Source organism: Ursus arctos, unplaced genomic scaffold (genome assembly GCF_023065955.2).
Source record: "Ursus arctos isolate Adak ecotype North America unplaced genomic scaffold, UrsArc2.0 scaffold_2, whole genome shotgun sequence".
Lineage (NCBI taxonomy): Eukaryota > Metazoa > Chordata > Mammalia > Carnivora > Ursidae > Ursus > Ursus arctos.
The window spans coordinates 72,862,130-72,889,706 of record NW_026622874.1 but is presented as its reverse complement, the minus strand read 5'-3'; the positions used below and the strand labels follow the sequence as shown (position 1 = coordinate 72,889,706).

The 27,577-nt window shown below is 43.6% G+C and overlaps 1 protein-coding gene across 1 annotated transcript; it reads right to left on the bottom strand.

The window, feature by feature from the left end:
* HAPSTR1 (HUWE1 associated protein modifying stress responses) lies at nt 1-26,456 on the bottom strand. The gene is made up of 4 exons (XM_026520345.4): nt 26,057-26,456; nt 25,295-25,375; nt 15,306-15,581; nt 1-3,107 (listed from the first exon to the last, which is right to left on the bottom strand). The coding sequence occupies exons 1-4, from the start codon at nt 26,280-26,282 to the stop codon at nt 2,863-2,865; spliced, it is 828 nt and encodes a 275-aa protein (XP_026376130.1). The 5' UTR covers nt 26,283-26,456; the 3' UTR covers nt 1-2,862.
* Nucleotides 26,457-27,577: the final 1,121 nt, after the last annotated feature.

The window sequence follows — 27,577 nt, the reverse complement described above, 5'->3', positions numbered from 1 at the left end:
TTTTTCGGTTTTTTAAATTATTTATTCATTGCATGATTTAAGGTGTGCACCACTACTCCATTTGGGTAAACCACATTGAAGAATTTGACTGTGGGTCTTTAGATTCAGCCAAATGCTTTCCATTAATTCTGCTCTATAAAATACTAAACATTATAATTAAGTTTTTAATGCTTCAGCCATGCTCAGAACACTGCAGTGTAAGGATGAACTCAACCCACTCATGCCAAGTTAGGGTGACGGGAACAGATCTAATGAGTCATGATGTCTAAACGAATCCGAGAATCTAGCTTAAAAGATAAAGGGAGGTTCTGTTCCCCCAAAGTAAACTGTTAAGTTTTAAAATTCAGCCTACACTGTTCTCAAGAGACTGGGAGGGGGGGGAAATCAATGTTATTTTAAAAAGTACCACACAATATGCAATCTTCCATGATTTGTTTGCATCTAAAATGGCACAATCAAAGTCTTCAAAAATCTAGCAGTCAGAACTAAGTCTTCCTATGAGAAGAAATCATGTCCCTTTCTACTCCTAGATCTTAGGGTTATTTTGTGCTCAGGGGGCGCGGAAGAGAGCCATGAGACAGAACAGGCGGAGGAGTTACGAGGAGTTGACAAACAGCATTTGAGATTAAATGCAGTGGAAAAAAGTAACGAGTGCTAAAGTTTTTAAAAAGTTTAATGGAGCCAATAAGGCATATAAATCGTGTTCTGGCAGACATTAAGACCTGCTTTCTCTTACCAAAGAAAATGGCACATGTTTTATCAAAATTTGACAATCAAGAGTAGAGGGTACTGAGAATAAGCGTCAGAGCACCAACTAAAACAAAAACAACCAAAAATAAAAAAATGTTATATTCAACTCAGAGGGACGAACTAGAACCAAGGCTTAAGGGGGAGGTTATACAGCTGTTCCTCAATCTCAAATTCCTTTAGGAAGAGGAGTTCTGGCCACTTGTGGGCAACGCTTCACACCACCAAACGCCCATTCCAGAATCTAAATGGACGATAGAAAAACAAGGTAACTCCAAATGCATTTCTGGGCATATTCCAAAGGGAAGCTTAGAAGTATTCATAATACACAGGCTTGTCTGTTTCAGGTAAAATGACGGATTGCTGTAATTCTTCCTGCTATTATATTCAAACAAAAACTGATCCACTTTCGCAAAAATTTAGTAATACCTCACTTCTCGTTCCTAGTTTTAGTACGGAATTGACTTTTTTTTTTTTTTTTTTTAATAAGGGCTAGATCTGTGAGTACAGAACTTCAGCTCACACATTCCATTCACCTCCCACCCAGTCAATGAATATTATGGTTAACTCGGCAAAGTTTCTTCACAGAAAGATTATTATTAAATGGCTGAAGGAACTGCAAACTTTTAACAAAGTGCTGTAAGTAATTAACTGGAAAAACCCTTACACTGATTTGCAATGGTCTTTTCAGGATAAAAACAGGAAGTTAACTGATACTGGACTACGAGTTTGCAAGGAAACATTTTCACTGTCCTACTTGATATATAATATAATAATATGATAGAATAAGTTACAGTACCTGGCAGGCTGACATCAGTTCTTCATCTAAAAAAGACTATCATTCAGTTCAAGATATTAAAAATGAAGAGGAAACAATCAAACATGCTCTAAAACATTGTGGCTACAAGAGGTCTTATAGGGACTCAACAGAGGATCTACTCGGAACCTTTACTTAGGTCTACCTAACATCTAGAGAGCCTCCATGCGATTCCATCTCTTCCAGAATGAGATTCCAAACTGCACTTGTTAGGGGGAGAGGGACCGGAGAACGGGGTGTTGCTACTTAAGTTGTGACCACATTATTATAGCAGATAAAAGACCTTTACCTTCCGCCATTCCAGTGGAAACTGCACACAAAGTAGGGCATTCATGAAAAATGTACTACGGGACAAGAAAGACTGGAATACCAACCCTCCCCCACCATCCATCTCCCTCTCGCTAATACTGAACCGAAAAGGAAGCCCATCCTCAAAGTTCATGACCTCTCTACTTTAGGTCCCCCTTGAATGCAGTCTACGTGTTTACATTTACCATAAGGAACAGTACCCTGCGTGGGAAGTAGTACTTGTCTTAAAACGGGAGTATTTTAAGCCTACAGGGTCAGTCTGGGGGCAATTTAATAGTATTGCTACTTTTAGAGCGCTAACACACACAAAGTGAATCCGATAAAGTTCTGTGTATTGATTCAATATTAAGTATTAATTGCATGACCATCATAGCACCTCTTTACATCACACAATCACCAGAATTAGAAACTGCTTGGAAAACTAAAAAACGGGGCACAGTCCAATCATCAGACGTCGCACACCGTGACTCCGGAGAGCCCAGGTGCGTGATAGAGTGCTGCTGCAAAAAATGGAAGCCTGCAGATCTGACGAGGAAGCCAAATCGTGGGTTTGAGATCATTTTAGGAACCTGGCAATACTGTTGAAGCAAAATACTCAACACAGCAGAAATGGACCAAGGGCGGGGGAGGGGGGAAAAAAAGCATTCTATAACCAAATAAACATCTGATATTTCCTTTCCCTTTGAGAATAAATACAGTTAAGGTCACTTTTAGCCTTGGAACAGATATATGTTTGCCTATGATGATCTTGCTAATGACTACACGATATCTGATGTCCTCTGCTAGGATTATAGTTTTAAGAAAGCCATAGTTACAAGAGGCATCTACTGTAAATACCTAGAACTTCCTTTTATGGCAACCACTATAGAATTCACTTGTCTGAAACAGTGAACAAGGGAAGATGGCCTCATGTTTCCTTTGCAATAATAGTATATGTTGAGGATCAAGTGGCTTTCAAGCAGCATGGTGGGTGTGAAAATGTCTGCAGTTTAGATCATTCTGTTGCGTTTATGGGTTGGTGAGTCTGTAATGACATCGCCACACTGGGCTGAGGTACGCTTTCTAGTTCCACCATTGTCCAAGTGGAGTGCCATTTCTTCTGATATGAAAGTGTTCAAATCGACATCATGGAGTCCATTTCTCCTTCGACTAGCATTCGATCCACTGCTTACATGTGTAGGAGAGCCTGGGGTACTCGAACGCACGCTTATACTAGCCATTGCACCACTAAGACCTAGGAAGAAGAAAAGAGGTTTTAGAGTTGCTCGATTATGTAACCCTCTTGAAAGCAACCCACTTTACGTTCAACGTTTCATAGGGTCAAAGGACGTCTTTCCTGTTTTCTTAAGGGGTCACCAGGGAGCAGTTACGTTTTCTTCTGGAAAAAACCAATTGCTGGGCTTCGGACGTAGGAGATGTTTTATTGGTAATACTACCAGTATTTGCAATATTGATCGTTACCAAATCCTGGAAGCATCTTAGGTCGCAAGCACCATGCTAGGCGTACACACCTATCACAGAACCCTCCCCTCTACTCTAGTCGGTTTATGTATTACTTGTAGTTGATGGCTGAGGACAGCAGGTGCTTGCTTTCCAACAGGACAATTGGGTTATCCAGTTACCCCCCACAGATCCTTCCAGTGTGTGTTATGTGCACACAGGGGAGACCAAGCAATCATTTCCAGGCCTGAGTGGGCTTGTTCCAACTACCCCTCCAGGTAAGTTGACTTCGTCATTTATCATCCACAACAGTGCACTCTCAAGCCCAAAAAAGGGATCACTATTAAAAAGTATGCTGGGACATCATACTTTGCCCTTGGGCAGATCAAGCTGTATGATCACCCAAGGTCTGGACTGTATTTGGTAGATACCCCTTTGGACAGCCTAACTTATTACCGTATATAATCCCTCAGAGGAGGGAACACAAGGATGGTATAAAAAAAATCCTACTGCTTTCAAGGCTGAATTAAATCCAGAACAGACCCAGCCCTTATCGTTGGACACTCAACCCTCAGACTCTGGAATAGCTAAGGAGGCAAACATATGTTCCACTCTGAAATGTACAGGATAAACCTGTGACAGGCAGAAGCGAGGCCAGGAATCATTAACCATAGTGCTGAATTTGAAAACCACGGACAGTGGATTTGCCTTATGAACTCCAACCCCCTTACGTTACTCTAGCCTCACACAAGGGGTCTTGTTATTGCTGGACTAAATTTACAGAATCGGATCTAGTATAACCCATGTTCCCAAAGAACAGAACTTGTACCTTAGATTTTAAAATAAGCTTACAGGTTTGTTTGGGTAGGGGCCCGCTCTATTTTTATGCTCTGTAAATGTGATTTAAATTTGAACATTAAGTCGAGAAAAAATTCTCTACTTTCTACCACATCAAATCTATTAATAAATTCCCTTTGACACCGTTCTTACTCTACAAATACCCTGTGAACACTCTCAGGCATGTGGCCTCAGCAGTCTCCCTTAGGCCCGTCCCATTCTGCACCACACACCTCCTCTGAACTGCTCTCAAACTCCCTACCTGGTACCGATCGGCCCTCTCGGAAGATGTCCTCCCCCTCCCCACTGTTGGCCAGAGGAAAGCTGATCACGCCCCTCTCTAGCTCCACTCCATTGCAAGGCTGGTGCCTATTAAAAAAAATTATGTATGACAAAGGCACTAAACTTGGAGCACTTCCTGTGTTAGGCACTCTTTTAAATTTCATCTCAAAATAATCCTATTGACCTATTTTTTGACCAGTTTTGCGGATGAGAAACCATGGTTAAAAGGTTAAGCAAGCGACCCAAGGTCACACAGCCAGCGAGCAAGAGCTGGGACTCAAACTCAAGCACAATCTAAGACTTCTCCTTCACTGTGACACTGCCCCTTCTTCAAGTCAACATTTCAGCAGGAAGTGGTGACAGGGTCTAGGGCCTAGCCTGCCTTAGGCCTCACTACACAGTGACTTTCTCTCCCTTCCTGCCCTCTGTGCTCCCACCGGGAGTGTGCGTGGCCAGAAGCAAAGGACCTATTGTTCCTTCCGAGGGTCGGGCCTGTGGCTGCCTCCCTTCCGTTTGCTCCTGCTGACTGAGGCCCCTAGTTCCTCCAGCAGCTCCTCCCCGAGGAGGCTTCTTTCCTGGTTCTCCTACCTCTCTCCTTTTTAGTCTCTTGCTGGCTCCTCTTCCCTCTTGCTTGAAACTCTCCACTCCTTCCTGTTCTCCAGCCTGCCAGCTCCTTCCTCAGTGGCCTTTGCAGGCTTCTCTTCTGCCCCTGACAGGTTGGTGGCACCCAGGGTGGTGTCCTTGACCCCTTAGCTCACCTACAGGCATCGTTTTCCACAGGAGCAGGCCTTTCTCCTGAGCTCAAGGACCCATTCGTATTTCTAACTGCCTGCTGGACATCTCCAGTGTAACATCAAAAAGGAACTACGCTTCCTCCTCAGCCCACACTGGTTTATTAAACACATTGGAAAGGAAGGGAAAAGGAACGTCCCAGGCTCATCTTACACAGCACAGTAGGATCCTTTAGGCTCTTCCTAGCAACAGGGTCATTTCACCTCTACCTAATGCACATGGTGCCTGGCACACAACATTCACCGAATTCTCAAAACAGGAGAGTGCTTCAAAGTCCTGCCCATTTTGAAATCCACTGAAATCCAAAGCTGCTGACGTTCATTCACCTCTCCAACGCCAGGAAACAAACCCAGGTGACTCTCTTCTCTTAAATCTTTGCCTTATCAAGTTTAAAAAACTCCAATTATTCCCAAATTGCAGGCATTTTTTTTTCAGCTCTCCACCAGTTTGAGGGGAGACCTGTACTTTTTTTCTAACCTAGCAGCCCACAACAAAATACTAAAAAGTGTCCATGAACTTAAGACAATAACCTTTTCATAGCTGTTTCATAATGCAGGAAGTGCTAAAGTAATTACACTGCAGAATGTGGGCCTTCAGCACAAAACTGGGCTACTTCAATAATTAAACTGAGGATCCCTTTATCATTTGAAACCACCAAGAGAACTCAATAGCCCCCACCCACCCCTCCCCAGAACCCCTCGTTAACATGGCAACATGTTTAACACCTAAGGAAAGATACCCAAGGCTCACAGAATACTCCACCAGAAGTGAACAGGCACATCAAGCAAATACTTCTATTGCTTCCACTGCTATTCTCCATGAAAAAGAAGAGACATTAAATTATCGACTTGGTCAATTTGAAAATTCCCCAGTAATTGCTGGAAAATCGCAATCTTTTTTCTCTTGGGTGTATGACTCAGGGCTTAGTTGGGAAGCTAAAGTCAAGTCACAATGTGCCACATTACCTGCTTCCTATCTACTCTCAGCAGCGCAAATTCTTTTCAAAGTTTAACGATCTAAAATCTTCCCCAAAAAGACTTTTCATAAGTGTCAAAAAAAAAAATTAAGATGAACAACCAAAAAATATATTATTTTAAACAGCCCAAATTTTATTTTATAAACCAATGACAGCTACTGGAAGATGCTTCAGGAAACCTTAGCTAAGCCACATGAACAATCAGGCCTATACAAGTACAGAAAGTCTGAACATGCTTCAGAACTAAAAACTAAGTTGTACGGCCCAAGGGCATACAACTTAATTTCTACCAAAACACACGTTTTCAAAAGGGCTATGGGAATATCAATTGACAAAAGCAGCAGAACAAGTAGTATGATTAGACAGAAAAGTCTCAATTGCTTAATACAAGATAAACTCAATCAGTTTTAAAGTTTCTGCATCCATTTTAAATGATTAGTGCAGGAATAGGAAAAAAAAAAAGATTAGGATGACTTCATCATACTTTGAAAAGAAAGCTCCCACCGGAGCTAAAACAAAGTCACAGTCCAAGTTATAGGAATCTAGGTTACATGGTCAATTGTTAAAAGTAGCACATAACTATTATTTTCATACCAAGTTCATGCTTGAGATAGTAAGAAAATCCTGTTTTCAGAATTAATTACATGTCATTCCAGTTTCCCAGCATGGAGTCAGGTGACAGGCACAGAAAGAGCAAGTGCAGAACCGGTCCACCTCCCTTCCTCCACCCGGTAGCCCAGGGCCTGGGGGCTGCCTCTACACTGTCTACTTGCTCCCCAACCCCCTTTGGCCTGTGAGGGCAGAGGGCCAGCCCGGGAGGAGAAAACGCGGGCTGTCATTACGGTCCATCCACTCAGCACAGGCTCAGGACCCTGGGCAGATCTGCTCCAACAGTTCTCCCATCTCCAGTATTAAAGGGGGGATTTGAAATCCCCACCATTTGAACAAAGTGGTAACTTCCTGACTGGAACCCCAGGACACTGGCATTCTTGCATTTCAAATGAATTGCGCTATTCAAGTGGGTAGCACTCCCTTTGCAGAGTGGTGTTCTGAGGTTTTAAGCAAGCACTTGTGTGTAGAATGTCGTGTTTTAAATGCACCAGGGAAGGAGTTCAAATTATTGAAAAAGGAGTTCTACTAAGATTTTAGTAATTTGAAGTAGATACCACTCCCCACCCCAATATGTAAATTGTAATACTGAATTTTTATTGAAGTAAAGCACACTAAATCAAACCAATTACAAAGATACATGTGTCACACCAAGAAAACATTTTCAGTTATGCTGACAGCCCAATGCTTTCAAATTTTTCAAAGACAGTTTTAATGCCATGGGAAAAATGCTCACGACGTTAAAATGAAAAAAGCAAGATACAGTACCATATATGCAGTATGATCTCAACTATGAAATAGTTTTAATATTTATACATTGAAAAAAAGACTGAAAGAAAATGCACCAAACATTTAACTGTAGTTATCTCTATATAGTGGGATAACAAGATACTGAATTTTTTACTTTTCGGAAATTTTCAAACTTTCCAAGAAACTGGTATTTATAAATCAGAAAACTAGTGGAAAAATTAAATTCAAATGTTAAAGTGCTTCATAACTACCAGTACTAGGTGAGAAAAGTGACTGAGGCATGGCTACATGGACTCCTTTTCACGTCAATGAAAAAATGTCCAACAAAATTCTACTTCAAGTTCAAAACCAATTTCGCATCACTGATGTTGGTATGGTAGCTTTAGTTAAGTCCTACCCCAGAAACTTCAGCAGCTAATACCTAATCTTAATATACAGAAAATGCCAACTTTTCATCAAAAATGTTAATGCTGTGTTAACTGCCTTCATTTTTCTTGTTCTCAAAAGCTGGCTTGAGCAAAGGCCATAATTTAGAAATTCCAGCCTGCAGAGGAATTTTAATTAAAGAAGATTCTTTGAAATGATCAATTTTAAGCAATTAAGCGATGAGACTGCTTTGGTGCATTAATCTCTTACATCTTAATTTCCAAGTAAGTTTTTAAAAACGTTTTACTGTTAAGTAACTATTAACAGTTCTGTATTTCAGGAAGATGCAGACTGCAACATTCAACACGCATTTATTAAGTCCCTACTCCCGTGTTCCACACACTGCACTAGGAGCACAGACAGGCAAGAGAAGGACTTTGACAGATGGATGAAATCAAAATCTCCCACAGGTCAGTTCCAGTTAGTCCTCTGCAACGGAAAGTTACAAGGAGTTTCGTATATACTATACCATCAGTTTAAAAACACTTAACCTAAACATCTGTATTAGCTATCAAACATTTATTTCTAAATATTTAGCTCAATGGATGGAAAGGGACAAGAGTGATAAGGAAAGGGGAAGAAACAGAACCAAACACAATTACTTCATTTCTTCTTAAATGTATTGGATCTCAGGTGTCTAGCAAATCCTATCAAGAGGCCTTGTTCTCACCAAAATTTCTTAACTCTCTTCTGTATCGCTCTAGTGCACACAGGTCCAAAAATGTTTTCTGACAAACAAACAAAAGCTACAAAAACCTGTGCTCAGAGAACGAAAACCCTATTCATTTAGGTTGCCCTGGAATCCACAGGTTTCCATAAACACTAAGAGAAGGAGGTATCAGTTTTATACATTGAGTATGACAAATTAGGAATTTACCTTACATTTTTCCTAGGTAAAAATTCCTATCTGACCTTTTATGATTTTCTGAAAAAGCCCTACACCCAGTTCCTCCAGATCCAAGAATCTTTCAAGCAATTTAATGATTCAAGAGACTAAGGACCACCAGGTACGTAGCCCAGAGAAGACTGCTAGGCAAAAAATGAGGAGCCAGAAATGGAGTTTATTCAACTCCTAGGGCGATGGTACTGTACCTCAATCTGACTGCCTGTGTTATTATACTTCAAAAGCTCTAACCAAATTCTATCAGCCTAGAAACTCAAGGATATTATGTAACTCACCTTTGCATCATAGACCCTACCACTAGCCTCTCTAATAAACAGCACTTAGTACTTAGTGTTCACCAAACCCTGGGCAATAGAAAAGGCTACAGAATGACAATATATACTTTATTTTTAAATGACCACGACTTTCACAAAAGGATCTGAACTGCAGAAATCAAACTCCTAACACATCCACCAAAAGGGAGGGTTTCAAACTAAAAAGGGTTCAGACGCCAGACTTCCATACTAAGGAGTTGCTGTCTTAAGTCATTAAGTGCTTTCTTTAAAACAACAAATGCTCTGTTTCTTTCCTTTGTTTGAAATTCTCCAGGGTCACGTTAAAGGCTAGCCTACCTAAGCCCCTTTCAGTACTTATACTAGTGAATGGGGCGGCCCACAGCCTTTTTAAAACTTGCTAATTTTTTTCTTTTTAAAGATTTTATTTATTTAACAGAGAGAGAGAGAACACAAGCAGGGGGAGTGGGAGAGGAAGAAGCAGGCTCCCAGCAGAGGAGCCCGATGTGGGGCTCGATCCCAGACTGCTGGGATCACGCCCTGAGCCGAAGGCAGACGCTTAACCGCTGTGCCACCCAGGCGCCCCTAAAACTTACTAATTTAAACACGAAATGAACTTAAAACCGGGCAAGGTTAGATCCTAAAGCCAAATGCCAATGACAGCAATTCCCACCAGTGCCTATTATGACACCAGACCCTGCATGCTAGGGGTCCCTGAGTGTGAACGGATGGAATCTTACAGAAGGGACAATCCAGACCCAGTGAGGTTGGCTCCTAGTACCTCAGCCAAGAATGTCATCAAAATGACTTCAGAACTATAACCCAGTGTTTCTGATCTTTATAGGAACAGTCTGAACCACAGCCAGGAACCCACAATCTAAGAGAAGATGTGAGTGAGGAGGCCTTGTATAAAGTTATCAAAAGAGTGAAGTCTGCCTTGGCATCCAGCTGCTTCTCACAGCCTGGTCTCTCTCTTCCCGTCCATGAACACATGCCCCATTCCTACTCTGGACCCTTTTCACCTAAACCCTCTCCCCAATAACGAACAAAACTCAGAACAAGAAGACCAGATTTCAATCCAAGGCTTTCCAATTGCTTGGGCAAGTCAACTGAGAATCTCTGTCCATCCAGTAGAAATAGAACAGCACCAACTTCCCTGGTTTATATCAACATGAAAAATGAAAAAAGTTCCAGATCCTAGCAAGTAACGTAATTAACAGTAAGTTTTACATTATCCTTCCCTCCTGGAGTGATATACTCAATTTAAAAGGCCATCCTTACTGAAAAGGGAGGGGGGGAAAAAGTATCCTCAGAGGCTACCCGAGCTCTAGGTCTACTTTTGCAGTGAAATGTCACCCAGAGGCAAAGAGGGCGCTCACAGGACTTAGAACTAATCAGAAGTCCCACTTCTCTGAAGGGAAAAAACAGTGTTGTGAAAGGGTAGGTAGGTACTTTGCTTACTTTCTCATTCACTCTAACACCTTACAATAAGTATATCGCCTTCCACAAAGGAGGAGACTGCCTTGGAAACGTTAACCATATTGCCCAAGGTCATACTGGGAATGTAATCTACACACAAAAAAGCCTAACTACTCTTCCTACTAAAGAGTACCAGAAATGCAGCAGGTCAAGAGCCATTCATCTTCAAGCCTACTAAGATTCATTTATGACAAAAAACCAGAGACAGATAGAAAATTCACGTATTGTCTGATATCTTTAAATAAGAAAAATAAGCCTAAAGATCTTTCCCATCCCACCCCCAGACCCATGGGGGAGGGACCACAAATGTACAAATATGGAGGCACAGTGGTTAAGAGCATGCACTTTGGAGACAGGCAGATCTGGAACATCTATCCTACCACTTCCTAATCTGTTCCATCGAAGCCAAATAAACCCCCTTTCTTCATCAACAAAATGGCAATAACTCAAGGCAAGTGCAGGATTAAATGCACCTCCTTAGCAGAATCTGGCACAAAGTAAACACTAACATAGCTGTAACAGTGCATCATCTTCAAGCCCTGTTCAAAGTCTCAGTTGTTCTAATTTAAGGAGTTTCCTCCGCAGCTCTCCTAAGGTACACACCATTCTTTCTACCCTCACTGCAGTCATCCCGGGATCTAAGATCCTCAACTCTTCTGAAAGGTTCTCTGCCCCCACTGTGTTATATCCATCCACTAACAGACCTCTGAACTCTGTTCAACTCAGAACACATCTACAGCAGGTTCTTTGCCAGGTTCTGTTGAAGCCAGAAGCTTTAAGACAAGGCCCTGCCCTCAGGTAGCCCCAATCTACTGTGAGGGACAGCCAGAGAAGCAAATCCCAGGGGAGAACAGACTAAGAGCTCAAGGAAGGCTCCAGAAGGGCTTCAGAACTGCAAGGAAGCTTCATTTTGGATGAGGCGCTTGATCCATCTTTAAGTATGAGCAGGCAGAGGGAAAGATCAGGAAATGAGCATGGAGGTATTCCACAGATGAGACAGTACGGCTAAGATATCTGACCCCAAGGTCAAGACCCAATCAGAAGGGCCTTGCAATGCCATTCTCAGTTCTGACTTCAACCCATTAGCCATAAATAAAAGTTTTCTTCAGTGAAGTGACAAGATCGAAAAGACTACTCCAGTGGCCCCAGGAAAAATGGACCGTCGACTGGGTCATCTCGGGGCCAGGAAGCAAGAGCAGGAAGGAGATTATTCCCGGAGCCCAGGCTCATCTCCTCCAAACAGCCTTCTCTTAATGCACAGCCAGGCAGCACAGTAAAATGTCCCTTTCTACCCCTAGAATATCTTACACATCCCACGTTCATGACATTATAAAGTAAATTATCCAAGTTTGCGTTGGCCTCAACAGAAAAGGAAATACTCTTCATTTACACATTCCCATAGACAGCACAGAATTTGCCGTGTATGCATCTGAATGGCTCAATGAGGAAAAGACAGGTATTTGCTAAGGGGGCTGGAAGGGCTGCAGACATCTAAAACTTCTGCAGGGATGCTGTGGTGTGGACATCCACTAGAGGATGACGGAGCACACGCACCAGGCAGTCAGGAACAGGGGCTAAACTACAAGTATGGGGCCTTGCAGGAGGCGGTTAGGGCTTGATAGAGTGTAATCCATGTCAGCAAAAGAGTCTGAGGAAAGGATCGAGGCTGAAAGAGCATAAAAACAAATAAAATAAAATAAAAAATAAAATAAAATAACCAAAGAACAAAGAAAAGGCAGGCTCCAGATGAGAAAGGATGACTAAGAAGTAGAATTAGAAAGGGAGACGGAGAACCACAAAACGGTCCAGAGGATTTTAGGTCCATCTGAAATTTTGTTACATGAAAAACGAGGTAGCAGGTACTAATTCAGCACTTGGTAACTTTTCGATGTTCTAATTTTAAGACAAGGATTAATAAGGCAAGGACAAAAATCAGTTTAGCACATGCTTACGTATTTCTCTGACTTCTTGGTAAGTTTAATATCCAGATGACTAGGTCCCATGGTACACAGGAAAAAAAGCAACCTATATTGCAGACCAGTGCCAAAATAAAGCACTGGATTATATTCTTTAAGCCTCAATAACCAACAGATTTGACTGAAACTGTTTGATAACCATTAATTGATGTATGTATGACTGAAATTGTGTTAAGTCCAAAGCTGACAAGGTACTAATCAGAAGATCTTACTATCATACCCTCAGTGTCTACAGGAAACAAATGCTCTACAAGTATCTTACATCTTTGCCATTTTTTTTTTCAAATAAAATGCATATTTTAGGTGTATGCAGGTGTGTTTGGTATAGGAGAGTATTTAGGAGTTGATCAAGAAAAACTACAGGGGAAAACGTCCTCTCATAAAAAGGGATAGGATGATGTGACCTCATACACTCATGTTTGCTGTTTATAAACTTATTAAGTATACTTCAATATGCAACTCTTTTCCTTTGTCCCCCCCTCCTTGTAGTCCAAAACCTCATGAATTTAGACTCTCCTTCCCATGCACTAAGACCTTCAATTTTGACTTCAACTACATTTCACAGATCTGGCTAAGCAATTATATGCAAAACTAAATTCTAACAATGTACCCTACCGAAAATGTCTCCAAATACATTTTAGAAGATCATCTGGACAGTTTTCACTTCAATTTACAGACTATCCAGTAACTCAGATCAGGAGGACACCTGGTTACAAAGTTGGTCATTAATCTACCTTACAATTTAGTCAACAATGCCCTATCACTAGAAATCATTCCAATCACTTTAAACACCCAAACCAGACTAGCTGTCTCCTCAATATACTGATGTTCTCTAAAACCACTAAGCACAAAACTCGGTGTAATTTATGTTTTTGTATATTCTTCCAAGGGGCCGTATTACTTGACCACAACAGTGTTTCAACTACATGAATTCAGTGTAGGAATCTTAGGAGTAAGAGTACACAGAGTCTCCAGTATATCCTGCACTGGTGCTAGAAGGGAAAGATTATTTTTCTACATAGCTTTATAATTAAACTTTCTTGAACCTCACAATTTAAATGTAAGATTATAAAGTCTCTTCTTAAAACTACATTGTTACTAAAACTCCAAAAATTCAGGAAAATAACAAATCACAAGCTTAACAGTCAAAAAAGGGTGGGGCAGGAGAAACCTGGCACTTTTTACAAGGTATACAACTGCACTAATATTTTGTAACAGAAGTGGCATCTGTGGTCTTAAAACTACCTTCTAAACTATAGTATGATACAGAAAAAAGAAACTTTAATGAGAGAGGTATGGAATGAATCATAAATGCATCTGATGATAAAGAAAATCAGAATGCTTAGAGACAACTACATCCAGCTCTATTGTGCATGGACAGGCCAGTCACCTGACACTACACACACTTCCAGTCATCTGTTCCAAACTTAATGGTAAAAGAGGTGAACTCTGTAACTGAGTAAGAACAGATCGACCTCATTTTTGCCTGAGTTTGAGACGTTCTGATGACAGGACTATTCCCCTACATTAGAAACAGCCAGCAGTCCTAAGTACTGCATCCATGTTATCAGGACTTTCTTGCAATAAATGTTTGTGTTTTTAACTTATCATAAACTATCAGGAGGAAAAAACACTTTTTCCAACCCCACGCTCTGATTAGGGTTTTAGGTATAGAATCAAGGTCTGCCAAAGAGAACAAGAATCTGTACAAGCCTTAAAGCTTCAAGGACACAGAAACCCTCTGCATTTATATCCCACCCTTTTTAATACGAGGTTACTTAGTTTCACATGACCTAAATTACGGCCCAGAAATGTTCGCTTTTAACAGGTCTCCTGACCTAACTAATTACTTCTTTCCTCTTAGTCACCTGTATCATCCATGTTTCCTGTTCAGTTCCAACTAAGTCTCATTGCTTTGTTGTTCTTTTATTTTTACAGCAGTATTAAATGTCATGTAAGCACCTCTTCCAGCTCTACTTGTAAATCTGTATTAGAGAGGGACAAACAACAACAGACTTGTTGACTACACACCCCCAGGCTTCTCCAGTAATACGTAAAGCCCTTAGCCAAGGCGGCCTTCTTATGGCATGTCTGGCCTGGGGTGATGGTGACTGTCCTGACAGTCCTGACTATCAGACCTAAGGAACAACAGACATAAGGAAAGTCACTTATTCTTACATCTGTCCATTCCCACTTGGGTCATCAACTCTCACCCTTTACAGGCACACTCAATACCTGAGAGTGTCAAAGGGAGTTCCCACGAGAACAGCCCAACAACTACCTGCCTCACTTGCCTGCCGCTGACCAGGCTCTCCGGGCAGTCAGAAATGTAACAGAATTCTTAAGACACAAGAACTTCCTCTTTGACTCAGAATAGTAAGAAAACATGTACAATAGTAAGTATAAAGCAGTAAGATCTAATCAATGTTGCAAAAGATTCTGTTATTGTCACACTGATAAGCTCAAACTAGCTTTCTAAAAACATTTTTTAGGATGGGCTAGCTAACATTCAAAAAATTGCCCACGTTAAGTTCTTAGCTTACATTCTACTTAAACATTTCTAGAGCATGTAGTTACTATAATAGACAAAACACAGACAATATATCTGGACCTAAACCTAAATGTGAAAATGGGTCCACAGGCACACTCTTAACCATTTTTCCAAAGAAATATGTTTAAACGGCTTTACCATGCAGAGCTATGGCTTCCCGGAAGGGTTGCAAATCAGTCTCTACAGATGAGCTAGTTTCCGTTGAAGTAGCTCGGTTAGGGGACACTACAGTCAGTCTTGGGGGAGCTCTAGAGTTTCGTGGTGGAGGAACTTTTCCACACAGGAAGCTGATCAAATCTTCTCTACGAATAGTTCTTCTGCGCTTTTTAACCCAAGCCAACACATCCTTATTGCGTCGCTGATAGCCAATCTGAATTCCAATATCAAAACTTCGCTGATGAGTATCCACGCTTTCTGTTAGAAAAAAAGAAAAAGAAAAAAGATATATGATGATCAGTAGAGCCATGCTGCATTCTCTTCTAAAAGAAAACCATTTTACAAGTGAACCAAAAGGAGTATCGTGAAGTATGTGGTTCTCAAAGTTTATTGGTAATCCATTAAACTAAACTGTATTTCATCCATATTTGAAGTGTTATACATGGCACTGAATCTTAATGGTCTAAATTCAGAGTTAACACATCATGTAGACCTAGAGCTTCTGCCTTGTTCCTTTAAAAAATATATATATATTTTTTTAGGTTTATTTAAGTAATCACTACACCCAATGTGGGATTCGAACTTACAACCAAGAGTTTCATGCTCTTCTGAATGACCCAGCCAGGTGGCCCCCAAAAACAGTAATTTTAAATAGAAAGCAGGACTACTTTTTGTTAGCCAAGTTACCATTTTTAAAATGCTATTCCCTTAAAAATCTTGCTAAGCTTAATCTAATTAAGCTAGCCTGTTTAACAATACTAATGATGGGTAAATTATTAAATGTGTATTAGTACTATACTCTGCTTCATGTGAGAAAAAAGGTAGTAAGAAGACCTTGAGGGGCACCTAGCTGGCTTCAGTGGTACAGCATGGGGCTCTTGATTGTGTGGTCATGAGTTCGAGCCCGACACTAGGTGTAGAGTTAATTAAAAAAAAAAAAAAAAGACGACACTGTAAGTGGTACTAGGATTCCCTCTATTGCAAAGAGGAAACAGCTACTGAGCACTGAGCCACTTTAGCAAGGTCACAGAATACATAAAAGAGCTGAAATTTTACTCCAGAGTCTGTGGTTCTTAACCACTAAGCTCTACTCTCCTTCAGAAATGAGAAATCTCACAATTAATTCTAAGTAGGAGCACACATCATTCAACAGATGACTAAATATCACACATCACTTAGGCCACCTGCATTTACTATGTCATTTTGGGGATGCACTCCTACTGAAAGGTTCAGCACCAAGAACTGGGAACACACTGAAGGCAATAGCAAACATTTTAGAAATCAAGAGGAAAACTTAATTCTGACTGACTATTCAACACCAAAACCAAACAGCACAGTGGAAAGAGAAAAGGCTTCATTCATTTCCCGAGGTATACTTTCTTTGTGCTTCCAGTTCCCAACAGTTTTCCACAACTCAATCATTTCCAAAAGACCCTGCCTTAAAAATCTCTCAGACTGGCCTCCGAGTCTCCCTGTAAATAAATACTACCCCTGTATATATGGAACCCACATTTTCAATAAATGATCCCTAACCTTTTGGGAAATTTAAGTCATAGCCATTTATTTTTAGTTGAACTGCTAGGCTCAGAGAAACTCACAAGTATACCTTTAATCACATTAAAGACAACTGTTCCATTTATCCCTGAGCCTTCTGTAAAAGCAAGAAATCTTCTGTAGCACAAAGAATCATTCCTCTACTACTTTTCTGGGCCATGATTTTTTAATTTCTTGTCTAAAACACATTAACTCAGAAGACTCTGAAAGAAAAAGCAATAACCAATAAAGAGTTGTGTTCCAGAAACAAACACAGTAATTCAGTACAGAGGATCCCAAGCTGCATGAATTTGCATTATTAAGCAAGAATGTAAGAGGGAAGCACAAGCAGAACTTTATCACAAGGCCTATTCCTTAGATGATCAGTCCTTACTGCTAAAAAATCTTCCAAACAAAAACATGGAAGAAGTTGTCTATGGGAGCACTCTTAAAAACAGTCAACTCCATCACAACTTTGAGAAGTGGGTTACTCCTATTCTAAAGATATAAAAAGCACCTTTGGAATGAAGTAATTTCTCTAGTGTCTCATTACTAGAATATGGCCAAGTTACAATGTGAACCAACGGCTTCTAATTTCTCATTTCATCATAAACAAAGCAAGCATGAACTCCATTTTAAAAGTACAAAACATTGGGACGCCTGGGTGGCTCAGTCAGTGAAGCCATCTTCTGCCTTCAGCTCAAGTCACGATCTCAGGGTCCCTGCTCAACGGGGAGTCTGCTTCTCCCTCTCCCTCTGCCCCTTCCCCCCAACTGTGCTTGCACATGGGCACGCAAGATGTTTCTCAAATAAATTAAAAAAAAATTCTTTAAAAAAAGGTAAATAACATTTAAGAGGACACTACAGCACTTTCCAATCTCTTAAAGACTCAGATAAAGCCAACCTTAGGGGTAGATAAACTCAAGATGACCTTGGTAAAGCTATATCTAGAAGAGTGATTCTGAAAGAGCTGGAAGCTTTTGAAAAAGAGAAAACAAAGTTTTGAGCAAAACCTAAGTCCATCCCACAGCACCACAGAAAGGAGAAATGTTAAGTGTGAACCTCAAAGCAACCAGGTTTCTACAAACCTGCCCTACCTAAAAGAACTGTTTTACTCAAGCTTGTATGTAGAGAAGTGGGTCCAAACAGAATGACCAAGGAAATTTTATTTTTCAAGAACCAAACGGAAGTAAGCCCAGAACTGGAAGTACAGAGGGGAAATGTTGGAAGCACAGAAGGACGACAAGAAACAAGTCTGAAGCAGGCCTGCACAGTGCAAAAGCAGGATGAAGCAGGCATTTAAATGTACACCTGGCAAACCAGACAGCAAAACGTTCTCCCTCAACTGGATACAAAACTCAAGAGCCAGAGGGAGGGGGGACACCTGAGATGGTTATTTAAAAAACTGACGATCCGGGCACGCCTGGGTGGCTCAGTCGTTAAGCATCTGCCTTCGGCTCAGGGCGTGATCCCAGAGTCCTGGGATCGAGCCCCACATCAGGCTCCTCCACTGGGAGCCTGCTCCCTCCTCTCCCACTGCCCCTGCCTGTGTTCCCTCTCTCACTGGCTGTCTCTCACTGTCAAATAAATAAATAAAGTCTTTTCAAAAAACAAAACACAAAAAAACTGACAATCCAGGGAAGAAAGCTGGCTACGTTTTGGTTTGACTGAGGACACAACAAGAAGTCCCAAATATCAGATCTGCAAGGGCCTGGGGCTTTTTTTTTTTTTTTAAGTAGGCTCCACACCCCAATGTGGGGCTTGAACTCACGACCCCGAAATCAAGAGTCACATGCTCTACTGACTGAGCCAGCCAGGCGCCTCACGGGAGGGCCTGATGCTTCAATCACAGGTCTGAACAAAGTTGGAAAATGCAATATTCACTGGTTTAGATGAAAGATAGTTATCCACGTTTGATGCTCTTCTAAAATTTACGCAACTAAAAAAAATTTTTTATGTAACCGACCAATCATTTCACCTCAGAAATTGTGAGCAAGCCTCAACATCAGAACCAACCAAGAACAAACTAAATTATCAGGCATTCCACAAGCACTGACTTCTACAGATTAGAAGGTATAGAAAGAGAACAGCAGGCATGACATTTAAGGTTTTCAGGTACCTGCTTTTGCACTGCCTGTGCATAATTTGGTTTGATACCAATCACAGCATATCCTGAAAGCCAAATCCAATTACTTTACCACCCCGATTAATCCAATTTCAGTTATTTCCCTAAACAGAAAATCTCACGTTGAAACAAAAGCATTTCAAATATAGTCCTTATGTTTAGGACTTTAAATAGTTACTTGGTTGAAAATAAAACCCTCCTATCATACCCTGAACCAAACAGGAGAGACGTGAATACTTACTGGAGAATCTTAGGCATGACTAGGCTGGATTTTAATGTAATCACAGGCTAATTTAGTGTACAGAAGCACAATAAACACACACACAAGCATGGCTTTCCGAAGGCTCTCTGCCAAAGACTGCTGTGAATACACCTGAACCCTGACAAATAGACATCCAAATCCTAGAAATGCAGAGCACAGAAACTGTGGGGACAGTCTTATGTCCAAAACTATTTTACTGAAGCCGAAGCCACTGTGGAACAGGGCCATAAACTTGAAGGTTAGGCAAACCCCAAGGGCATCAAAATGTCAATCTAACCTTTAAGCACAACACATTCATTTCCTTATACAAGAAACAAACTGACGCAGACAAGTAACAGATGTCCCGTGTTTCTTATGTTTTTAAGGAACTTTTTATATGAACAGCTGAAATGGACTTAGAGATTCTTACAAGTCTAATCCTCTCACCACTGGCAGGGAACAACAGGCACAGAATCACCTGATCTGAGACAGGAGACCAAATGCAGAGCTTTCTTACATGATACACAGACAAGATTAATCCAATTTCACTATTTATAGCTTTTTGATATTCACAAACCTTATGTGAGTTGGCCAGAGCAGACATCCCAATTTCTTAAACAAGGAACTGGAACTGAGGCTCAAAGGGCCTTGCCCAAAGTTAGGTAAGTGACAGAGTTCCTTCTACAACGTAGTTCTTCCCCAACAAAAGAGAAACCATCTCCCATCCTCCTTAGAGGACCTATGAAGTGTAAGAGCACGTTGCTATCTCAAAGCAACATTTCCAAAGAATACTAATGACTACAAAATATTCAAACTTAGAACTTCAACCTCCACTAGTCATCCAGTCTGCCACAGGGGAAAAAAGCATTTAAAATGTTTCATAAGAAACAAAGATCTAAATTGTAGGCAAAATAAAACCATTTTCCAACTGTTTTGAGAAAACGACTCATGCATTCCCAGACAACGTAGCATCCAACAACAGGTACCAACTTCTAGCTATTTAGATAATTAATTTTTCACCTAGCACACACAGAAAGGACAGGAGCCAGGGAAGAACTGTAGCAACCCCATTTGCCTGGCATCCAATCCTCATCCTCCCTCTCCTAAAGGTACTCCCCCAAGTTTCAGTTTGGATAGCTCTGGGGTAAGCTTCCTCCACAAATTCAAAGAGTGGAACATGTGGTTTAGTCCTAATCTAATCTGCATAGCCCCAAACAGCAGCTATGATACTGGTTCTGAGTACACATGTGACCCAATTCTGGCCAAGAGACTATGGAGCAGGACAGTGTGAGCCACTGAATGAAGTCAATGCTACCCTCGGCCTTCATGTCAGACAGGAGCCAATCCATGTCCACACCACTGAAGCCTGTCTGCTTGTATTTCTGCTTACCTGCAATCAAAACATCCTTTTACAGAAAAGTTACACAGAAGAAAATGTTTTCCACAAAAATTTACAAACAGAATCTACAAATGGTGTTAGGAATGACTGAGGCCACAGCTCCTTAAGCAAAAGTTAAAGAATAAAACCTAAGACTTAAGGTTTCTAATTGGAATCCATATTAAGGTATTTTGAACAAAGTCTCAAAGCTCAGTAATAGTTTTTTGCAGAAAGGAGAGTCACAAACCAGCTCCAGAAAGTCAAATTTAAGAAGATGAAATTCCACTATTTGTCCCCAGGTAGAACATGTTTTCTCTGACCATTTGTTTATATGTCAATCACTCACCACTGGGCCCAAAAATTTTCAGCAGACCAGCTCAGTTTCACTTTATGTTCAAGTCCAACATGGCCATGCTGAAGTGAGACAGCATGTTACAAAGGGATCTGGCATCAAGAAATCTCAATAATAAGGACTTAAAGGGCGTCACACCATTTTCTCACCTGTCAATTCTATTTACTTGTACCCTCTTAGGGAAAGATGAAGAAGGAAAGCGCCACGCCACAAAGTTTATTTCAACACAAGAATAAATGCAAAGACAAAATACAACCTAGAATTTCTTCCCTTCATTTTAAGGACTGCTCATAGCCAGAAACACCTGGAAATCAGAACTTAAATACCAACAAGATCAGCACTTGGAATACTCACCATACACCAGCACTAAACTCAAATCTTGTCCTCTGAAGTAGGAGTAACTTATCCCCAGTTCCAGTTGAGAGAATGAAGGAGCACCATGGTGCAGTATCTTGCTCCATCATCTGCCTCCCGGACCACACAGCTAAGTAATGACAGGCCAAAACCAGAACTCATACAACCTAGCAGGAGGCCTAGAAAGCCTAACAATGCTGGCCTTCTTCAAGCACCGCTGGAGTACAGCTGTTCCCTGGGCACATGCTGCTCAGGGAGAGAACCAGAAACATCTTTCACACAAACAGTATCAAGAGAAACCTCTCAACATATGTGATAGTACTCAGCATGCAACAAAAGTCTCAAATGCGGTTTTTAAAAGTGGAGACAGAGGCGCCTGGCTGGCTCAGTTGGTAAAGCATGTGACTCTTGATCTCAGGGTCGTGAGTTCAAGCCCCATAATGGATGCAGGGCTTACATAAAAAAAATAAAATTAAAAATATTTTTTAAAGAATAAGTATTTAATTAAAAGTAGAAGTAAAGAAATGGAACTTAGCATAAAACAAAAGTAAAAGAAGAAAAAAACATTAAAAACCTGAGAGAGAGAGAACCATTAGGGAAATGCTAAGAAGTGACCCTGTGCGGTGTGATCAAGCACTGGGTCAAGGATGCTGCTGAAGTGCTAAGGCGCCAGCACCCACCTCAGGCTGACCACTGGGGCTCCTAGGATAGCCTTGTCCCAAAGGACAACCACCAGTCCAACCTCTCTTCTGAGCAAGAAACCCCAAACAGAAGTAGTGAGCATTAAACAAGGAGAATAATTCCTAATGGCACCCAGGAAAATCCAAGGAGGGTGCTTTAAAAAGCAAACGACTAGGTGTGGCCAAGTATTTCCCAGGTAAGCATGAACCCGGGGCTAAATTAAAATGACCTCAGTAACTTTTCACTCCCCTCTAGAGTCGAAGATATCAAAAAATATACTAGGCCAAGAAGAGAACATAACTGAAAACTAAACATCACCCTCTTTAGATTTACCAAATCAAGGTAGAAACAAAAACCAGCAACCAACATTTGTTCCTCCCCTTTCCAAAAGAGGATACCAAAGTCTGGCCCTACAACAGGGAGAGAAGGAACCACACACTCCATTTTCCTGAATTCTGTCCACACTGAGGGACAATTCGCTGTCCTCTAAATCCTTCCAGCCAAACCAAATAACTGAGCGGTCGACTTTTTAAAAGCCCATGTGCTCCTTTTAGGAGTTATCAAGAACCTGGTAGAAGTGCCAACCTCTCCCCAGTCTGCAAAATGAGCCATTTTTAGTTTGCCAGGTAAGTGTTTAATCAGACAAAATACAGAAGTACTGCCCGCTTAAAGACATCCTTCCAAATCTCCCCCTTGTAAATTACATCTAAATATTTAATCGGAGCTATGAACAATGATTTAGATTTATCACTACTTAATGCTGCATGCACTAGTGACACTACCTTGCCAACTGTACTGGTTCTATTTAAGGTATCTAATTATTCCGGGGCGCCTGGGTGGCACAGCGGTTAAGCGTCTGCCTTCGGCTCAGGGCGTGATCCCGGCGTTATGGGATCGAGTCCCACATCAGGCTCCTCCGCTATGAGCCTGCTTCTTCCTCTCCCACTCCCCCTGCTTGTGTTCCCTCTCTCGCTGGCTGTCTCTATCTCTGTTGAATAAATAAATAAAATCTTTAAAAAAAAAAAAAAAAAGGTATCTAATTATTCCTACAGCTGTAGTCCTGTTCTCCAAAGACTTCACCCTGAAAAAGAGGAATGTGAGTATCTGCAGAGCATTATCTCCTCTCCTTCATTCAGGTAAAATTATGTTGCTACACTACCAAATTCCACATACCACAACTTACCTTCCCTACCAGGTAAAAAAGGATGCATTTACTTTTACAAAAACAGGATACAAAATAAAACCAGTTCTAACAATCTAACACATTTGCATTAACAAGAATATATGATTTTCATTTTTTTAAAAAATTAACGTCTCTCTCAATCTTCTGAACAAAGAAAATAAATTATAAAAAGCAATTTCAAATTAAGCAATCCAATTTGAGATTATTTCAGAGTTCAGCTTCTGAACCCATCTTCTTATATGAAGCACAACACAAAACTGTCAGCTTTAGTCCTAAAAAGATACAACAGTACACAACAGCACCAAAAATTAAAATCTAAAGAACATTCATATTTTTGTATGGCCTAGGCAAAGAGAGGCATACAAAAGCCACCAGAAATGGTGCCATCCCCCCCTTCAAGCAAAAATCAATTGCAACAAACACATGGATAAACAGTAACACCCCACACACAACAGAATGCTACTCAGGCAAAAAAAAAAAAAAAAAAAAAAAAAAAGTTGGGGTGGGGGAGAGGGCCAAAATGGACAGTGAACTGCTTATTAACACCTGCATCATCAATCTCAGAAACATGGGAAGTGGATGCTATCACGCACAAAAGACTGTGCCATAAGGCTCTATTCAGGACCTTATGGAAATGGGAAACCATATACATGGCAATCAGATCAGCGGTGCCAGGGGCTTGGGTTGGAGATAGATGCTCTATGTCTTCACAGTGTTTGTCCAATTCAAGCTAGGATTCTTAAAAGAGTGATTATACAGCACCCAAATTATACTCCAAGAAATGAGTTTTTAAAACAAGTTTTATGTATTATTTCAAATTTTTCTGGATGAAACCAAGAGCCAAGTCAGACAATGCTGAACACCCTCAAGCACTGATGGATCTTAGAGTAATTTACTCAAGAGTCAAAATTTAAGGAACTCAGCTACATAAAATCAAAGTTGACCACTGGGGCATCATCTGTATTTCCCTTTTCTCGTAGGCCTAGACTATGAGTTCCTCCTTCCCTAAAACCAACATTCAATTCACTGGGTTTCACTTATGTTTTCAAATTACTATACCAAAAAAACTGCAAATTCAACCCACAACATCTCACGATAAAAAATATTTTTCCTATAGAATGCTGCCATCATTGCACATTCTTACGCAAAAATAAGAATCTGAGAAGCAAGTCTCTCCACAGCCTGTGTTTTAACCTGTTTTATTTTGAAATGCACAAAGTCCAATACTGTTAAGCGCAGCTTCTCCAAGTTTGAAAGTATCTGATTTAATTACATTTTTACTAAGATTAACAGTCAAATTCAAATCCTTTCTCCATAGAAACCTTGCCCTGGAAGAAACATCAAATCCAAATTTCCAAATCTTCAAAATCATTAAGACACAAAATCTAAAGCCTTGGTTACTGAGAGAGCACGATGAACATTTACTTACATATCTTCATGTCATGGGGAGGGGAGAGGATTAGCTCCAGAAAAACACTACCATAAAACATGTATCAATGCAAACTCTGATCAGACATTTCTGGCCAACAATATGCAATCAGATATGCAGTAGTTTTGAAAGCAAATATTTAAACTTGCTAGGGAAGAGGAGTATGTTAATGTGCACAGATTATTCCAAACAGCTAGTTTTCAACGCACTTAAACGCTACAAAAATACCTTGGTCTAAGCTGCCTAACTCAAAACTCTTTTCCGGGAGGTGCTCACCTCTCTGTCTGTGGCACTATAAATTCCCTTCTTCCCTGGGCGCCCTCTCCAGTGAGAAGCACGCCTCACTCGTCTCCCAGCTCAGAGCTTCTCAACCTCCACACTACTGACATTTGGGGCGGGGGAGCCTATCTCCTGCAAAGCAGGATATTCAGCAGCCCCCTCTTAGCGATGACATTCAAAATTGCCCCCAGTGTCAAACGTGCCCGGGGGAGGTGAGAAGGGGGTCAAACGCCCCGGCTGAGAAGCAGGGATCTAGCTATACTACCCCGGGCACTTGGTGGCTGGACTCCGCAGCAGCAAAGACTCCGGCAGTCTGGATCCGGGGAAGGGTGTCTAATACCCTCGCAGCGCAGGGCTCAAACCCTGACGCAGGCTGCCCTTCCCCTTAGCCGGCAATGCAGCAAGGTTATCTTTACCTTTGTAGAGGTTGGTGACGGCGGTGGCTGCGTTTTGGAAGGGGACCCAGAGAGAAAGTCCTGGCTGCTGACACACTCGGTCTGAAAAAGCCGGGAGGAAGGAGGAAAAAAAACACAAAAGACAGAAAAAGAGACAGAGAGAGACAGAGAGAGAGAGAGAGAGAGAGAGAGAGAGAGAGAGATGTTATTTGGGCGTCAATCACTCCGGAACGGCCATATTAGGTCTCGCCATTTTGTTCCAGGGCTTCAGGATCCCATACTCAAGTGCGAGGACAGCAGGAAGGGGGTCGCGGCGGGGGCCACGGCGAGCCGCTGGGCCCAGAGGCGCAGCCCCGGGACGGCGGCGGCCGAGGGAGGCGCCCCCTCCCAGTCTCCGCCCCGAGGCCGGCTCCGGGCACAATGGGCCGGCCCCGCCGCCTCCCTTCGCCATTTTGTGACTGGGGGCCCCTCCCCTCCCCGCCCGGCCCGGGGGCGCCGGCAGCCGGGCCCCAGCCACCAGCGGGCCCCCGAGATAGGTCCCAAACGGGGGCGCCCCCCGCGCCGGCCCCTAGCTCGGTCGCGGCCGCCCGCCGGGTCCGCCCCCGCGCCGCCATCTTGTGGGGAGGGGGCGGTGGGGCGGCGGCGGCGGCGGCGGCGGTGGCTCGGTGGCCCGGCCCGGCGGGCGGGCGAGAAGCCACCCTCGGGGCTCTCCGCGGACCCGCCGACCCCAAGGCGGCGGCGGCGAGGCGGCGGCAGCGGCAAGATGGCGGCCGCGGACCTCACCTTTGTAGAGCTGGGCCACGGCGGTGGCCGAGTTCTGGAAGAGGTGCCACAGCTTCTGCTGCTTGTGCTCGGGCTGCGCGGCGGCCGCCGCCTCCTCCTGCAGCTCGGGGGACAGCTGCTCGTCCTGCTCGGCCTCAGCCAGGCACTGCCGCTCCCACTTGGAGAACCAGTGCTCCGGCCCGTGCTCCTGGATCTCGGCCTCGCCCTCCTCCTTCCGCTCCTCCATCCTCCGCGGCCTCCCGCGGCCTCGCCTTCGCCGCCGCCGCGTCCTCCTCAGGCGGGGCCCCCGCGGGAGCGTCGTCGTCGAGCGGCCCGGCGGCGGGGCCCAGCGGCCGGCGGCGGCTCCTCGCGGCGGCCCAGGCCTCCTGCACCCCGACGGCCTGCGAGACCCGCCCCGCGGCCCCGCGCTGTCCGGGACGACCCCCGCCCCGGGCCTCCCCACCCCCGGGCCCTGCCGAAGGTCGCCGCGGCCTGGACGACCGCCGCCTCCCCTCGCCTCGCCCGCGCGAGCCCGTCTACCGCCCGCCCATGGCGCCGCGGCCCCCTAGGGCCGCCGCCGCTGACCGCCGAACCCTCCGCGATGCCCGGCCTGCGCCGCCGAGCCCACCCCAAAGACTGAGGAACGTCGTCGTCGCCGCCGCCGTCGACGCCTCTGCGGCTGCTGGTCCCCGCCCTCCCCCGCCCACATGCTGACTGGGGAAGCACCGCCCACTCGGCCTCGGCTCCCCTGCCCGGTTGGGGCGCGTCCGCTCCGCGGGCCCTCATTGGTCCGATCCGACCGGTTCCGCGTGCCGGCCTCTGAACACAGCACCGTGATTGGCTCACCGTCCTGTCTGGCTGACGTAACCAATGGGCGGGGGGAAGGGAGTGTGTGTCAGGAAGGATGGAAAAGGAGGGGGAGGAGCTGACAGTGGTTGCATCCAAGCCAAACGGGGGGGGGGGGGGGTAAAAGGTACGCATGCGCACTTGCTTGCTTCCCCCCCCCGCGGGGCGTCGAGTGGAGGTCACGTGACCCGGCCCAGGGACCGCGCCCCGGAGGGGCTTTTCAGCAGCGTTCCGACCCCGGGGGACGTAAATTTAAGTCGGGCCACCGTGCCTCGGGGACGTTGGGTGTCTGGGGCGGCAGTCTTCTTGCTCCAGCACTTGGCCTCCAAAACGGGTAGGGACGTAGAGAAAGAATAAAACGGCCAAGTTGGCAGAGTGCGCCCCCCATCTGTTTATTTCAGAGTTCCCATTTCTCGGATGGGCAAGTTGGGCTTCCAGGCCCCAAGAAAAACTTGCAAGTGGCGAAGCTAGCGGGCCCTTCCTGCGGCCCGCAGCCCCTCGGGGACAGCGTCCCGTGACGCGGCCGCCAACCCGCCAGGGAGGCCGCCAGTGAAGCGGAGCGCGGGACGGGACGCCCCGGCCAGGGTGACGGCCCCGCACCTGTCCCCGCGAGCACACTCCGGGGCCACGTGTGGCCGCCTGCGTCACGCGCCAGCCCCCGCCTCCCCCGGCCGGAACCCGCGTGGCCGCCCCAGG

Bases quoted from the DNA above. Each gene is read 5' to 3' on its own strand.
- HAPSTR1 (XM_026520345.4), bottom strand. From the start codon at position 26,282: ATGGAGGAGCGGAAGGAGGAGGGCGAGGCCGAGATCCAGGAGCACGGG. The intron at 15,582-25,294 runs GTAAAGATAACC...TTTTTCTAACAG, and splicing joins CGTCACCAACCTCTACAAAG to AAAGCGTGGATACTCATCAG. The intron at 3,108-15,305 runs GTAAAGCCGTTT...TCTTCTTCCTAG, and splicing joins GGAAGCCATAGCTCTGCATG to GTCTTAGTGGTGCAATGGCT.